This window comes from Dipodomys merriami, unplaced genomic scaffold (genome assembly GCF_024711535.1).
Source record: "Dipodomys merriami isolate MVZ:Mamm:240054 unplaced genomic scaffold, mDipMer1.0.p SCAF_3, whole genome shotgun sequence".
NCBI classification, from domain to species: domain Eukaryota; kingdom Metazoa; phylum Chordata; class Mammalia; order Rodentia; family Heteromyidae; genus Dipodomys; species Dipodomys merriami.
The window spans coordinates 16,875,573-16,891,349 of NW_027204492.1; the positions used below are offsets into that span (position 1 = coordinate 16,875,573).

At 40.5% G+C, this 15,777-nt stretch overlaps 1 protein-coding gene across 3 annotated transcripts in view; it reads left to right on the forward strand.

Moving 5' to 3' along the window:
• Positions 1–15,777, forward strand: part of Hs6st2 (heparan sulfate 6-O-sulfotransferase 2) — a 292,517-nt gene that overhangs the window by 236,856 nt on the left and 39,884 nt on the right. For 2 of the 3 annotated variants that reach the window (XM_070039711.1, XM_070039713.1), the window contains exon 4: positions 12,370–12,456. The exons of the other annotated variant lie outside the window; for it this stretch is intronic. In XM_070039711.1, coding sequence (XP_069895812.1) covers positions 12,370–12,456 — 87 coding nt within the window. The remainder of the gene's footprint in view (positions 1–12,369; positions 12,457–15,777) is intronic. 3 annotated transcript variants of the gene reach the window in all.

Genomic DNA, 15,777 nt, shown 5'->3' on the forward strand with positions numbered 1-15,777 from the left:
ACATCACCTTTGCCCCCAAGCCTTCCTGTCTTCTCCATGGGAGCTATAACCTTCATCTTTCTGCCATTCAAGTCCTGTCATTAAGTGTACGTATCCGTGTGTGTGTGTGTGTGTGTGTGTTTGTGTGTGTGTGTGTGTGTGTGTGTGTGTGTGTGTGTGTGTGTGTGCACATATCTCACTTTTCCTCTCAGAACCTTTCTTTTCTCTAGGGATCCCTCTCCATTCCTTATGTCCATGATCTTTTCCATTCTCTCAGTGTTTCACAGTCAATAAAGAGCCTTTATCTTTGGATCAGCTAAGTATCCTGTGTTTGACTACACTTATATTAAAACTTCAGTGTGCCGACTGCCAGTGGCTCACGCCTGTAATCTTAGCTACTATAGAGGCTGAGATCTGAGGATTGTGGTTCAAAGTCAGCCTGGGCAGGAAAGTCCATGAAATTATCTCCAACAAAACAGTGGAAAACCTGAAGTGGCGCTATAGCTCAAGTGGTAGAGTGCTTGCCTTAAGCTGAAGAGCTGAGGAACAGTGCCCAGGCCCAGAGTTCAAGCCCCATGACCGACAAAAATGAAAATAAACCTCGAGAACAAGTAGAGAAATATATTACTAGAGATTATATAATACCATACATCTAACATTGTATATGATCAAGAGACTATCTGGTGCTCCTGGTATGATCAGGGCCTGCATTCCTATCTTGCATACTACATGAAATGAAGTGACTTTTATTTTCATGAATTACTAGAATTTTAATCTTTCATGAGCATTCATTCTAAAATAACGCTGTTTTCCAAATGGGACCACAATAGAAAGAAATTGACTCTTAAGTTTCATGAACAAAAGGAAAGTAAACATGGTCTATAAAGTGGAATGCCTAACTTTCAGCATTAACATTCATGGTGCCTAAACACATGATGTAAATACATTAAAAAAAATTGAAGCAATAGCCTGGCACCAGTGCCTCACTCCTGTATTCTTAGCTACTGAGGAGCCTGAGATCTGTGGATCAGGGTTGAAAGCCAGACCAGGAAGGAAAGTCTGTGAGATTCTTATTTCCAATTAACCACTCAGAAAACTGGAAGTGACACTGTGGTAGAGCACTCGCCTTGAGCTGAAGAGCTGAGGGACAGCACCCAGGCCCAGAGGTCAAGCCCCATGACCTATGAAAAAAGGGGGAGAAATGGAAGCATTTTCAACTTTTAACTACCCCTCTAACACATGAAAAATGTACAAACTTTCAGAATCAGCTCAATCCCATAAAAAGGCAGGTGGAAGCATAGTTTTGGGTAACTTTTCTTAGTACTTCACAGGATATTTTCACTACTTCAGCAGAGTCATTTCTTTTCATCTCTAATGCTCCAGAGGCACTTTCAAATCCTGTGTACATTTGCCCCCTTGAAAATCACTTAAGATATCAACTTCAGCAATAAGGATATATTTGAATGCTCTTGACTCTGGACACTAAGCTAGGGATTGATCCTTTTGTCAAGATCAGAGGTCCTGGATAGGAGCAACTCACTTTCATGACCTAATTCTTGCCAAAGCCTCCTGGTAATACAATGCTAGAATGTGAATCCAGTTCTGCTCCATTCTAGTGCCGATGCTTCCTGCACAATTCTAGCATTGTCCCCAGGTAGTAAAACAATATCATTCTCCATCATTACTGTCTTTTACTGGTTTTACTCTGCTTGACTTTCCTATCTGTGTGTCCTAGATCTTAGAAATGGTGTTGCAATGGTGGTCTCCATTTTTTAGCTATGTAATGTGATCTGTCATAAGTATTCAAGGAAAAATAAATGAAGGCCACAATACTCCAATAATACACTTCTTTTTTTTTAGTTTAAAAATGTTGTCAATATAAAACTTATGTACAGAGGGGTACCAGTTACATAAGTCAGGTAAAGAATTCATTTCTTTTTGGACAGTCACCCCTTAATATACTTTTAATGCAATATGTGTCAGTCATCCAGGTGAATTCAACTAACTTATGTTAGAAGCCAGATTTATCAGGGATGGTTGTCAATCAACAGATATTGAAAAACTTCTGTGTGATAAATGTTGATACTTGGTGAGCGATACATTAACATACTTTGTCCTTAAGAAAGTTAATATGTAACATGCAGGCAGAGAGGCCATTTATTTTATTTTATTTTATTTTATTTGAGAACATACTGTACAGAGGGGTTACAATTACATGGTCAGGATAATGCATACATTAGAGAGGCCATTTTTGAAAATCCCTTAAGAGTATATTCAATAGAAAATAAAAATGAAAGATAATTCACCAGGGAAAAGGACATTCTTGGTTCATATTATTCGGCTGTATAAAATCAGAATCTTAGTTCCAAGTAAATAGACTGATAGTCTTCCTTCACTCCCTCTCTCCCTCCCTCCTTCTTTCCTTCCTTCCCTCCTTCCTTCCTTCCTTCCTTCCTTCCTTCCTTCCTTCCTTCCTTCCTTCCTTCCTTCCTTCCTTTTCCTTCCCTTTCTTCCTTTTTCTTCCTCTTTCTCCTCTTCCTCTCCCTTGCCTCTTTTCTTCTTTCTTATGCTAATTCTTGCCATAGCAGTTGGCTGCTTGACTTTTCCTAAAAAGTTGACCTGAGAATTCTCTGGCCTACTGTGAAGAGTCCCTAATGTAGAATGTTCCCTAACTAGGCTCCAGTTGTGAATTTTTAATTATACGCGATCGTTTTCAGTAAACAGAACTGTGGGTTCAATTAATGCTTGTCAGATTCAATTCTTGTCTAACCTGAAATTGAGCTTCACTCTGTGGTGTCTGCAGACTTGGATGTGGGCAGCTCTCTTTTCTTTTCATTTATATATATATATATATATATATATATATATATATATATATATATATATATATATATAGTAAAGGTGTTATACAGAGGGGTTACAGTTACATAAGTAAGGTAATGAGTATATTTCTTTTGGAACACTGTTGCCCCCTTCCTCATTTGCTCCCACTTACCCCTCTCCACTCCCCTCCTCCCCATGTTTTAAAGTTTATTTCCAACATAGTATCTGGTGAGTGTCATTGTTGCATTAGTTCATCCTTTGTCCTGCTGTTTCTCTGAGTCTCTTTCCTTTCCATGGATCAGATAAGCTTATATACAAGGGTACATAAAATAAAGACAAAGGGTACAGAAAACTAAAACTAAAAAAATCAGAACAACTGCTAACAGAATATAATAAGAACCTCTTTTTTCCAAATCTTAGAGTTCATTTTGATACATATGGTTCTATGCACTTAGCCATTGGGCTATTGTGGATACCCAGCTAAACATATCATGATATCCTCCACTCTCCTGCCTCTGGTGCCATGCAATAGGTTGGGGAGGTGGGGGGAGGGCTTCCAACAGTGAATTTTAATGGTGTTCCTTGGAAATCAGAGGCAATGGATACAGCTGCTTCTTTGGGGATTTTTGGGAAGGAACCTGTGTACCAGTGGGTTTCAAGGTATGATCCATAGGGAAGGAAATAGCAGCATCGTGTGGGAATTTGTTAGACTCACCAATTCTCAGGGCCTGGATTTGCTTCAAACAGCTTTCCTGAAACCTAACTGTGGTACTGGAACTAAAGTGTGGCATCTTTGTGCTATGCAGAAAACTGAGAGAGTATGCCTGGGGGAGGGGGTTGAGGAGAGCAATGAATAAACAATTGTGCAGAGACAGAACAGGAAAAGGAAATGGAATTATATAGAAAAATCAGAGTGGATTTTACTATACTCCTTAACAGTTTTGTAGTCCTTGGTTCCAAGGAACAGAAGAGAGGTGAATGAATAAAACCCAGGTTTAAGACTCAGTTTTGTTCATCCGAGGTGTCCTGTCCCTGCCAAGGTGACAGTAGCATGGGTATACTTTATAAGGTATGTCCATTATGGGAAGGAGTTGACAATAATTGCCAAGCCCTTTTCTCTACCAGGTAACTTTGTCATCTGGAAACCATCTGGGTAGGCCAGGACATGGAATAAAGCAAGCCATAGGGCTACATAAGGATTAAGGCCTGTGCTTCCTCTCATTAACCTTAGCATTGATCTTTATACAACTAAGTTAACTAGATCAGGCTCTTTTATTTGATCTGCTCTGATGATATCCAAGTCTCGTGTGTGTGTGTGTGTGTGTGTGTGTGTGTGTGTGTGTGTGTGTGTGTGTGTGTGTGTGTGTGTGTGTGTGTTTTCCACTCCTAGGACTTAAACTCATAGCTTGGGCACTGTCTGTGAGCTTCTTCTGTCCAATGCTACCATTCTACCACATGAGCTTTCTTTTATATATATATCTATATATGTCTATATATAGATATATGTGTGTTTTCATTTTAAAAATACTGTACAGAGGGGTTACAATTACATGAGTACGGTAATGAATACATTTCCTATCGAGCATTATTGCCTCTTCCTTTGTTTTTCCCCTACCATCCCTTCCCTCTCCACCTCCCAAATTCCTCCTTCTCCCAAGTGTTTAATTCGGGATGAGAGTCTCACAAAGTTTCCTGCTCAGTCTGGCTTTAAAATACCATCCTCATATCTCAGTTTCTCATTATCTAGGTTTATAGGCATGAGCCACTAGTACCCAAACAAGTCCTTTTAATACACTTGCAAATTCTGATGATTTGGGGTAGAAGAATGCACATTATGGCACAAGATGCCTCCTGAAATGTTTATTCCTTAATCCCAATTCATCAGCCTCCCATGAGGCCACACTGCTTGTCTCAAGACTTATAATACCATTTTGGAGCAATACCAATGCATCTGACCTTGCCTTTTTCTTGAGTTCCAGTGACTTCTTTCTCCTTGCCTTGTGCATATGGTTTATCAATACTCACAACTTGATATGAGCCAAACCAAATCCATCATCTTCACTAGCCCACATCCTCCACCTAACTCATCTGTCTCTCTCTCTGAGTCAATTTGTTTTCCGCCATCTCATTTCCAAACATTTGCAGCAAGTGCTGCTTTAGTTTTGTTCTCATCCCCCAGATGTAGTCAAACCCCAAGTTTGTGTATATTTTCTTTCAGTAGTAAAGTTTCTTTTTTCTTACCTCCATAACTACCTTATCGACCCATGCTCCTTTCATATTTCAGGTGCAATTACCATCAACCATACAATCCCATGACTATGATTGTATGCATGTGTGCATGTGTTGTGTGTGTGTGTGTGTGTGCGCGCGTGTGTGTCTCAGTCCTGGGACTTGAACTCAGGGCCTGGATCCTATCCCTGATAACAGTTTCATGGACTTTTTTTGCCTTGAATCATGATCCTCAGCTCTCAGCCTCCTGAGTTGGTACAATTACAGGTATGCTCAGCACAATGATTATGACTTTTGCTCTTAACACTCTCATCTGATGTAGGAATGGAAGGCTAGATATGGATGCAAGAACAGAGCAAGAGGACTGTGGCTATCACAGTTTCACTCTCATTTGATACCCTAACCAAGATCCATACTCTTAGTAAAGGCATACATGATTAGCCAGCTTACCCAAGAGGATAATATAATTTAGAAACTGACTCCTATTCTCTGTTGTCCCCAATGAGGCATTCAGGGATGACATTGCCACTCCCTGGGCAAAGCCAGCACATGCTAAATGATGAAGAGCACAAAATAGCAACAATGAGTGAGTTCACCGCTCCTGTTCCTCATGCGCAGTGGTAAGCTGTTACAGTGAAAAGTCAATGGAAGGGAAGAGAGAATGATAATGGAAGGCTGCCTTTTCCCAATGCTTTGCAATGACAGAGTCACTATGAGATTCTCTATGAATGGTTTATGTGATCAATTTAATTCCCTTTCTTTAAAGATGATAGTGCTAAAACCATAAAAATTTAAATTTCTTGCTGGCAGCCAGGATTAGAACTCAAGATTCCTAATTACTTAGGAGATGAGCTTTCTTCTTCTCTTACACACACACACACACACACACACACACACACACACACACACACACACACACACACACACACAGACCACACACGTCATTTTCCCTATTTATGATAAGGAAAACTAGGAAAGACAGTTAAGCAAAAGTACATCTTAGCCAGGCACCAGTGACGTGCATCTGTAATCCTAGCTACTCAGGAGGCTGAGATCTAAGGATCTAGACCGGGCAGAAAAGTCCCATGAGATTCTTATCTCCAACTAACCACTCAAAAACCGGAAGTGGTGCTGTGGCTCAAGTGGTAGAGCAGTACCCTTGAGCACAAAGAAGCTGAGGGACAGCAACTGGGCCCTGAGTTCAAGCCCCACAACCAACAACAAAAAAAGTACATCTTAGAGAACTGAACTTTCTCTGCTAAATGATTAACAGATATAGATAATAAGTACTGGACACTTCAGGGAGTATGGAACTCTAATGTAGACACTTCAAACAGAAGAATTGAAAAAGGAAAAAAATGCAGCAAAGAAAGAAAATCACTCAAGACATAACCTTACAAGGTAGAAAAATGAACTACAGAAGTCTCATCAGCTTTAATTAAAGGAAATCAATAGTTGAAGGGCTGTCTTGCTCTGTGACACAAGGGCAAACTACTTTAGAAATGCAAGCCTCTTGGAAAAGAAAAGCAGGCTCTCAGAGGGAATCAGTCACAATTTTAAAAGCCTTCAAAAGATTACCACTTGGTGGAAAGCTTCTGGAAGGGACTCAGGCACCTGTTAGGAAAGCAAACTAGACAAGCTCGTGTCCCTGCTTACATACAGTTCTATGTGTAGTAAATGCATTTTTGCAACCTGGGAGCTCTATGAGTAAAGAGTAGCCACTGTTTCCCCCAGAGAGACTTGAAACAATCCATCAACTAGAATTCACATTTTGTATTCATTATCAATAAGAACACATATTGGAAAGCATTTAAAGTTGTACAGTTAATGATAGATTTATTGTTGTTATCACAGATGTAGCTAACCATCCAGCCAATCTTGCTTGATTCCTTTCTGATCCACATAATGATCAACCATGAAGAACTAACCTCCCATTCTCCTGAAGATTCCTCTTCAAGGATGAAAGAGATGTGACCTGTGCACCACTTCCTTCTCTCCCACTGGTTTCAGACATTGTAAACCTGCTTAACAGTCTTTTCTATTGAGCTCACATTCAGCCTCTTTGTTCAGTGTGTTTGTTCAATCAATATCTTGGGGGTGATGTCATTGTGGTTTTTGATTGCTTGAACAGAATATTTGGGAATAGGAAATGTATAAGCACAAAGGATTCTTGTACCTGTCAGTCTGGAGGTAGCAAAGCTAGAAGTGAGTCATATCTGATGAGGGTCTTGCCACATTGAGTAGCAGATGGTGTCTCACAGTTAGAGCATATATACAGAAGAGGGCATGTGTGGGAAAGAAAGAAAGGGCAGCATGAGATTCACTTTACCAGAAGCCTAGGCTTTGCCAATACTGGTCCTGCCAGCAGGGCATTGCAAGTGGTGAATTGGGATGTTGTTGAAGAAACACATTCATGAGACTACTCATGAAAGTTAAGAAGAAAAAGTTGTGAATTCAGTATGGATCAGTCAAATGGGCTAGACTAATTCAAACAGACAGGAAAAGTCTAGAGAACATTTCTCAGGTACCAGCAGGATGGACATCTGCAACACCCTTTTCTACTTCTAACCACCCCACACAGGAGGCCTTCTTGTCTCCCATAGAGATTCCTTCCTTGTCTTTCCCACTCCACTGTCCATGTTGTCCATTGCCAGATATGTCTCAGTGTGCAAATAATAAACCAAGATGCCACACAGTTCTATAATATTGTTACAGATTTCTCACTCCTTTCTTTATCATATGCCTTTTGCAGATTGAGATCATGTGCCCTACCACATCAGTCACTCCCTCCAGTCCTTTCTTTGCCATGTTTATAGTGAGAAAAATCAATCACTTCTTTTAGGCAATTCCAAGAACTCAATTTTGGAGGATGGTAAGAACTTTTGAATGATAGAAAGGGTAACAGTGATCAAGATGCATTGCATTCATAAATTGCTATGTTGAATTGAAAGCCCTTTACTACTTAATGATACTTGAACTTAAAAAAGAACTTTGGTACAACTCCTTGACTCAATTGTTACCAAAAAAATAGTTACTAGGTCTTGGGTGTTTTTTGTAAAAACAATGATTTATAAAGTTTCAGTGCTATTCAGCTGTAGACATATAATTCTTTTTTTTTTTTTTTTTGGATACAAGACTAACTACACAAAAGGGATTGCAAAGTACTATGGGAAACAGGTTTATGTCACCCATAAAGATGATGAACCAAGGAGCTTTTAAACTACTAGGTTCCCCTCTCATAGGTACTTTTCTTTCTTTTTTTGGGGGGGGGGTCCAGTCGTGGGTCCTGAACTCTGGGCCTGGGCGCTGTCCCTCAGCTCTTCAGCTCAAGGCTAGCACTCTACCACTTGAGCCACAGTGCCACTTCCGGCTTTTTTCTTTTTGCTTATGTGGTGCTGAGGAATCGAACCCAGGGCCTCATGCATACAAGGCAAGCGCTCTACCACTGAGCCACCTTCCCAGCCCTCATAGGTACTTTTCTAATATAAGAAAAAACCATCATAACGGATCTGAACACCATTTGGTTGAATTTCCCTAGATATCAATTCAGCATCAAATTATTTAATTAGAAAGGCTTTGACAGTGCTGATGAACTAGATTTGCTAGCATTTTCCTACTTGGATGCAATGTACATCTTTCTACAGGATTTTCTATTGCACATATATACATACATATATATATATATAATTTTATTGTTATTCTTATGTTAGTGTACAGAAGAGTTCCTGTTTCACAACCCAGGCTCTTTTGCACTTTTGTTGCATTGGAGCCTGTAGAAGAAAGTTTATTTGAAAAGAAGATTGGCCATCAAGTAAACAGAGGAGGATTGGCATCCATTAGCTTTTAGTATCAGAAACTCACCTGGAATTGTCTTCCCAGGCCTTTGATGAGGCTTGGTTGAGAGACACTGGAAGGAAGAAAGAATCTTATCTTCAGAAGATGATCTCTACTTGGGGGCAGGGGGACCCACAGGGATTTAAGCCACAGCCTTTGAGATCATACTTGAAAGAGATGAAAGTGAAGAGGGCTGACAAGTGACCAAGACACAGATCAAAAGAATGACAAGTGGGGCAGGTTTGTTTCAGACACATCGTTTACTAGTCAGCTCAAATTCTAGGTAAGCCCCTCCCTAATCTCATCTACCTCCAAACTATCATCCAAGTATCCTTGAATCAGACAAAGTTTATTCCTGGAAATCTCTGGGATTGCTGGATGTTTCAGTGGCCAGAATTCTTGGCGGCATCTTAATCTTTAGGTCCTTGACCCCCCCCCCCCCCCCCCCCGTCTTTTCAGATCTTGGAGGCTCCTACCCGTCTACAGCTGCAGGATTTTCTCTTTATCTCTTCTTAGGCATTTCTAAACAACTAAAGGTCCTTGATTGCACTCTTTTAGATCTCTTTCTGTCTCAAGGTTGAAAAATTCTAGCATCTTGTCCAGGCTTATCTACCCAACTTGGGTCCTTGGGCGAGTAACAATGTTCTTTTCTGGCAATATTCAACAGACTTTTCTTTCTGTACAATAGTCCTTATTGTCACTGAAAAAAATTACCCCCTCCTAGGAGTTAAGCCTGCCATAAGTTCTTCTTGCCCCTCCCTTTTCTGATACATTTGCCCAACATGAATGGACCTGTTATTTGCACACACCAATATTTTGAGTCATTTCATTACTTTTTACCCTCTGTCTGATTTATCCTTAAGCCAGATATGCAATTGTAGGGTTTTTCCTAAGTCAAAGGATCCTTATTTCTGTCCTTTAAAGGCCTGGTGCCAGATCACTCAACTCTAGCAATAATGAGGCTGCCCCAGCCAGCTGACACTTTTCCCTGATGTCCTGCAGAGCCCCGTTGTGCTTAAACACAGTCCCTCCTAATGCAGACAACAGAGGACTGTCTTGCTCAAGGCATAGATGTGAGAATTTAGCAATGGAAAAGGGCATTGTTTTATTCAAAATCACATGGATGCCTGCATGTAGAGACTCAGAAAGCATTCAGTGCCCACCAACCCTGAGCCTTTTGTGCATAGGACACATCAAAAGACCCTGTTTTCTGAGTACTTCCACTGATGCTATTTGACTGAGGGTTTGGGGAACGAAAGGCTCATTGGCCAGTGAATGGGAATTATGCAGTTAAGGAAGCCAAAAACAACTTGGATTTTGTATCACATAGTATATTGCATCATTTACATTAGACTACACCAACCTTCTAGAAGAGCTCATTTTGAATTGTTCTGAGTGAGAATCTTTTGTCTCTTTTTTTTTTTGTATTATCAGTTAATTTTAGAACTTGGTTCTAGATAACAAGGATAGTTGGTTATGGTCCTACATCTTGTTAAGAGCTCCCCCCCCCCCCACTTATCATGCGTGCCTGGGGCAGTCTTAAGGCAAGTTTTCAATTCCCATCCAGCATGTAGCATGGAAAAATAGTCCTCACACTGAGTGGAAATCACAGCCAGGTGCTCACTCCTGTCTCCCCCCCCCCCCCGCCCCTCCTTTCCCTCCTCTCCCAAACCACCTACTAAGGAGCAGAATAAGAATTCAGCTTCTGGGCTGGGAAGGTGGCTTAGTGGTAGATTGCTTGCCTCACATGCATGAGGCCCTAGGTTCGATTCCTCGGCACCACATATGCAGAAAAAGCTGGAAGTGGCGCTGTGGCTCAAGGGGTAGAGCACTAGCCTTGTGCTGAAGAGCTGAGGGACATCATCCAGGCCCAGAGGTCAGCCCCCACTACTGACCAAAAATAAAAAATAAGGAATCAGCTTCTACTTCTAAGAGCTGCCTTTTAGACCTCCAGGATCCTGAGTCTGAACTACTAGGCCCTTTGTTATCCACTGATAACAAAGTAGTTGTCTCTGCCACCTTTGTAATCACCAGGAGTCCCTCAGCATGTCTTGTTCCATTCACATCTATGTAGCTATTGAAGCCAGGATCATTCATGACCTCCTGATCCAAACATAAATACAGCTAGATGCTGATGCTTCTCATCAGATGGTGCTAAAAAGCTCTTTAATATGACTCTCAGAAAATATTCTATACCTTTGGGAGATCCTATAATATACCTTGAAAGGCAAGATAGACTTTTTTTTTTCTTTTTCCTTCACTTTTGATAAAAAGGTTATGCTGACACAGATCTTCCTAACAGGAAAAAAAATATTTCTGATGAAATCAGGATAAATAATTCCACACACTATCAAGTGGAGAGAGAGAGGCTTGGAATCTGTTTCCATGGAAATCTGAAGATGAAGTAAAGTAATAATTTCATGTCAGAGTAGCTGAATTGAAGATAATGGTAGAATAGTTTGATAAAGGAAATAAAATGAAGTAATCAAGGAGACTCCAATCAATTATTCCTTTTTGTTTACCTTCAGGTGATTAATTTGTCTGCATTTATTAACCTGATGAGATTAAGCAGAGTTTCCTTTTGATTTATTTAGTAATTGTTTCCAAGGTTTGCCATAAGCTGTGGAGTTATTGAAAGTGGAGATTTAAATTCAATTACTCATGAAGCAGGTGGTACTTCTCGTGAAAGAATATCTGAATTCATGGCCTTCCCATGTAACATTATGAGTGAAAATTATTAATTCATCTGATAGTATCACCCAAAGACTTTTTGAAGTCATTTGATATCCACACACTTCAGAACTAAACTTTCAATGCAGATAATACAGTGGCCAAAGGAAAGGATTTTATGTTAAATATTACTTTGTACTTTTTTTCTCCACTAAAACCTTCCTTTGGGCTTATTTGGGCTTTGGTGCTATCATTAATGAAATCTACCAGCTCAAGGGTTGTGTGTGTGTGTGTGTGTGAGTGTGTGTGTGTGTGTGTGCGCGCACACACACGCGCGTATTCGTGATAGTAGTGGAGCTTGAACACCAAACCGGGGCTCTGTTCCTTAGCTTTTTAGCCCAAGGCTGGTGCTCTATTATATGAGCCACAGCTCCAGTTCTAGCTTTTTGGTGGTTGACTGCAGAAAATGTCTCATGTATTTTTCTGCTCAGACTGGCTTTGAACCATGATCCTCAGATCTCAGCCTCCTATGAGTAACTGGAATTACAGGTATGAGCCTGTGGTGCCTAGCTTAGTTTCAAGTTTTGAAGGTCTTTAACAAAAGTTTTCTTTGAGCTTCACTAATGGTTCCTACTGTCTTTATTTTTGAAGAGCACCAGTGGATTAATCCATGCTTTATGTGAGAGAGAGAGACAGAGACAGACAGGGAGTCAGACACAAAGAGAGCCAGACAGAGATAGAGCACGTCTTAAAATCTGTTTTCAAATGAAGTGATTATCTTTTTGTCTCTATGGTCCTTGTCATCAATTTTTTTCTGTTCTTTTGTGGGTATAGTAAGGATAGATGGGGCTCTTCAAGCACTAACCCAGCCGCCAACTCTCCAGCAGCCACAAAGACTCGGAACACATCTAAGAGTGGGAAGTAAGTGAAAAGTGCTTCTGTGCATCTGACACAACTGTCCCAAAGCCATATGCTGTCCTCATTGTGTCATTCATTCATATCCATTCAAGAAAGATGTGTTGAATGCCTGCTGCGTTCCTCCCACTGGGTGGGTCACCTGGGAACCGGAAGCGTAGTGCATGTGTCACTCATATTGGCACATATGTCAGTCAGGAAAGGAGGGGAGGCAGCAGTCAGAGATAACTTTGGAAAGCCTTGTTTCAAAAATGTTTTAAAGGAAGCATCACTGACTGTTTCACCACTTTATGATGTACAAAATCCATGAAGATGTGTCTTTGAGCCATAAACGAGATTTGGGGTTGAGTTAGAAGAATGTGGGAAGCCATTCTATAAACTTCCTCATTCGAGTACATTTACATTGTAATCATATCACTGACTTATGTGATCCGTATATACTTGTCCTAGTACCCAGCATGCTCCATGTCTTACATGAAACTGTGTTTTTAGTATTGCTCAAACTTACATTGGTTGAATATTTGTGATATCAAATGTATGTCTTGGGACTTATTCCAGAAAATAACTTTGGCTGATGTCTCCTTTTGGGTTCAGCAGAGCTTGGCAATGTGAAATATTGTGGCAATTTTGTGCAAAAGACACAACTCTAGCTAGCCACTTCCCTTTCCAAGTAGTTGCAGTTCTCTGCTCCCTGACTCAGGTTCTCTCTGTAAAATCTCTTCCTTAGGTAGGTAGGGGTTTGTGCTGGGCAGAACTACCTCTCACATCTAGAAGGTGAAAAAGATGGCTTCATCTTGCTAAAGGCTCTAATCAACCGATAAGATATGTCACTATAAGAGGGCAGCTTTGTGATGAACAGTGGATTTGTAATGGTCATATATTTTATGTATTCACTATTGGACAGCAACTGCTGCAGTTTGAATGTGATTTTTGCATTCAATTCCCCAGATGAAAGATCTATTGGCTCCTTTTTCTCTTCTCATCTCCCTCTGAATACCATTTCAGTGTTGCATATAAAGTTTACCATTATCTTGAAGCAGATGACATGTGGTGGTGAAGACAGAAGAGTAAGTCTCTGAGCACTTAGAAGTCATTTCACTTATTTATTACTGAGCACCACAATCAAAATACTGTATGAATTGTGAATGAAGGGAATTGATACACACATTCTCAAGCAGCTGATTGTTTCCAAATGAATCCCAGTTCTGTGTGAGTGCTTGGTTTCCCTTTGCAGTGATGGAGCTACAAAGATACTTTTAACTCCATTCTTTTAGAGATAGCTGAATCCTACCTGGGCACCTTGCCATGCTGACAATGATAGGGTTCAATCTCCACTTATTACACCCTATACAATCATGGATGTTTGTCATTTCCTGCTATAGTTTTTAAAAGGGCACTGTTTTGTTTCTTTGGACTTTGCAAGAACATAATCTTTTCTCTTATATGTGAACAACCTCTACATACTATAAAAGGTGCGCTTGGTAGAATGTGAGTTAAGATGACATGGAGAACGTATATCTAATTGTATACCTGGATGGTACCCTACAGCAGGCCTAAAGAAATACATTCTTAAAGCGTAGATAAATACGATTTTATGCCATGAGGAGGTGTTCTCTCTTCATGCATTCTGAGATAGATGTCCTATATTTACCATGGACAATTACTTGTAGATTGGCCCAGTTGATTTTTTGTTTATTTGTTTTCTGGTCTTGTAGCTTGAACTCTGGGCCTGGGCCCTGACTGAGCTTTTTTTGCTCAAGGCTAGCACTCTACAACTAGAGTAGCACTTCTGGCTTTTTTCTGAATAGTTTATTGGAGATAAGAGTCTCAGGGACTTTCCTGCCTGGACTGGGTTTGAATTGCGGATCCTTAAATCTCAGCCTCCTGAGTAGCAGGGATTACAGACAGGCATGAGCCACTGGTGCCAGAGTCAGTTCTTTTAAACTCTATTATTTTTGTTGCTTCTTTAGTGTAAAAGAAAAAGTTTCCCAATATTCTCTTCATGAATATGCATAGATTCCTGTGTCTTGTGCCTCCCATTTGTCACTGGTTTTCAAGAGGTGGGATATTTGTTGGTTGGTTCTGTTACTACACATTTTCTGTTTCTCAGGATATCTTTGGCATCAGGAGCAGCGCTGTTGTTCCCTGGCTCTGCTGAGTCTATCAGGGGCATTTTTCCCGCAGTATAGCTAGAACAGTGTCTATCAAGTTTCCCCTCAGAGAAAGTTGTTATAGGGAGTTTCCGCCTCATTGTCCATACAATTCCCTAGTTTGTGGCTATGTGATGGTGAGCAGCCGTCAGCTGGAGAATGCCATTCCAGCAGGTTTCCTGATGTTATTTGACCTATCAGCCAAAAAGAGGGCTTAAAAAAAAGTGCCTGTGCTATTTTGAGGCCAAATATAGTCTGGAGGCTGTACCTTTTCTTCTCTGAAGAGAAATTGGATCTCCTTTTTAAGGAAAAAAATGCAAGGCCTGGGAAGGTGGCTCTGTGGTAGAGCGCTTGCCTTGCATGCATGAGGCCCTGGGTTCGATTGCTCAGCACCATATAAGCAAGAAAAAAGCCAGAAGTGGCACTGTGGCTCAAGTGGTAGAGCGCTAGCCTTGAGCTGAAGAGCTGAGGGACAGCGCCCAGACCCAGAATTCAGGCCCACAACCGGACCCCCTGCCCCCAAAAAAGAAAGAAAAAAATGCAAAAGTCCAGACAAAATGTATAAATCAAGCTTCCTTAACTAAGCATCCTGGCTAAAAAATAATAATATAATAAATAATAACATATACTCTCAGACATTGGTAGCCCATGCCTGTAATCCTAGCTACTAAGGAGGCTGAGATCTGAGGATCAGATCCAGCCCAGGCAGGAAAGTCTGAGAAACACTTATCTCCATCTATCCACCAAAAATCCAGAAGTGGAGGTATGGTACAAGTGGTAGAGCACTAGTCTTGAGCAAAACAAAAAATATGGTAAGTGTCTAGTGCCTGAGTTTAAGCCCCAAGACCACCCCTTCAACAACAACAATAATAATAAGTATGTACAAGAATTTGGGTTGGGGTCATGGCTCATTTGTTGTCCAGCTTCTTAGCAAGTTCAGTGCTCTGAATTCAAACCTAAGTACTGTCCAAAAAAAAAAGGAAAGAAAAAAGAAAAATATTATATATAAAGGATAATATAGCATGTAAAACATTATATATAAATAAATACAAAAGATCTGTCACAGCCTGTGTCCTGTACACTCAGATGGTTTTTTTCATTAGTTCTCATCCATATAAAACTTGTTATTATTACTATTTTAAATATGGTAAAACTGACACTTGGAATCATGGTGTGT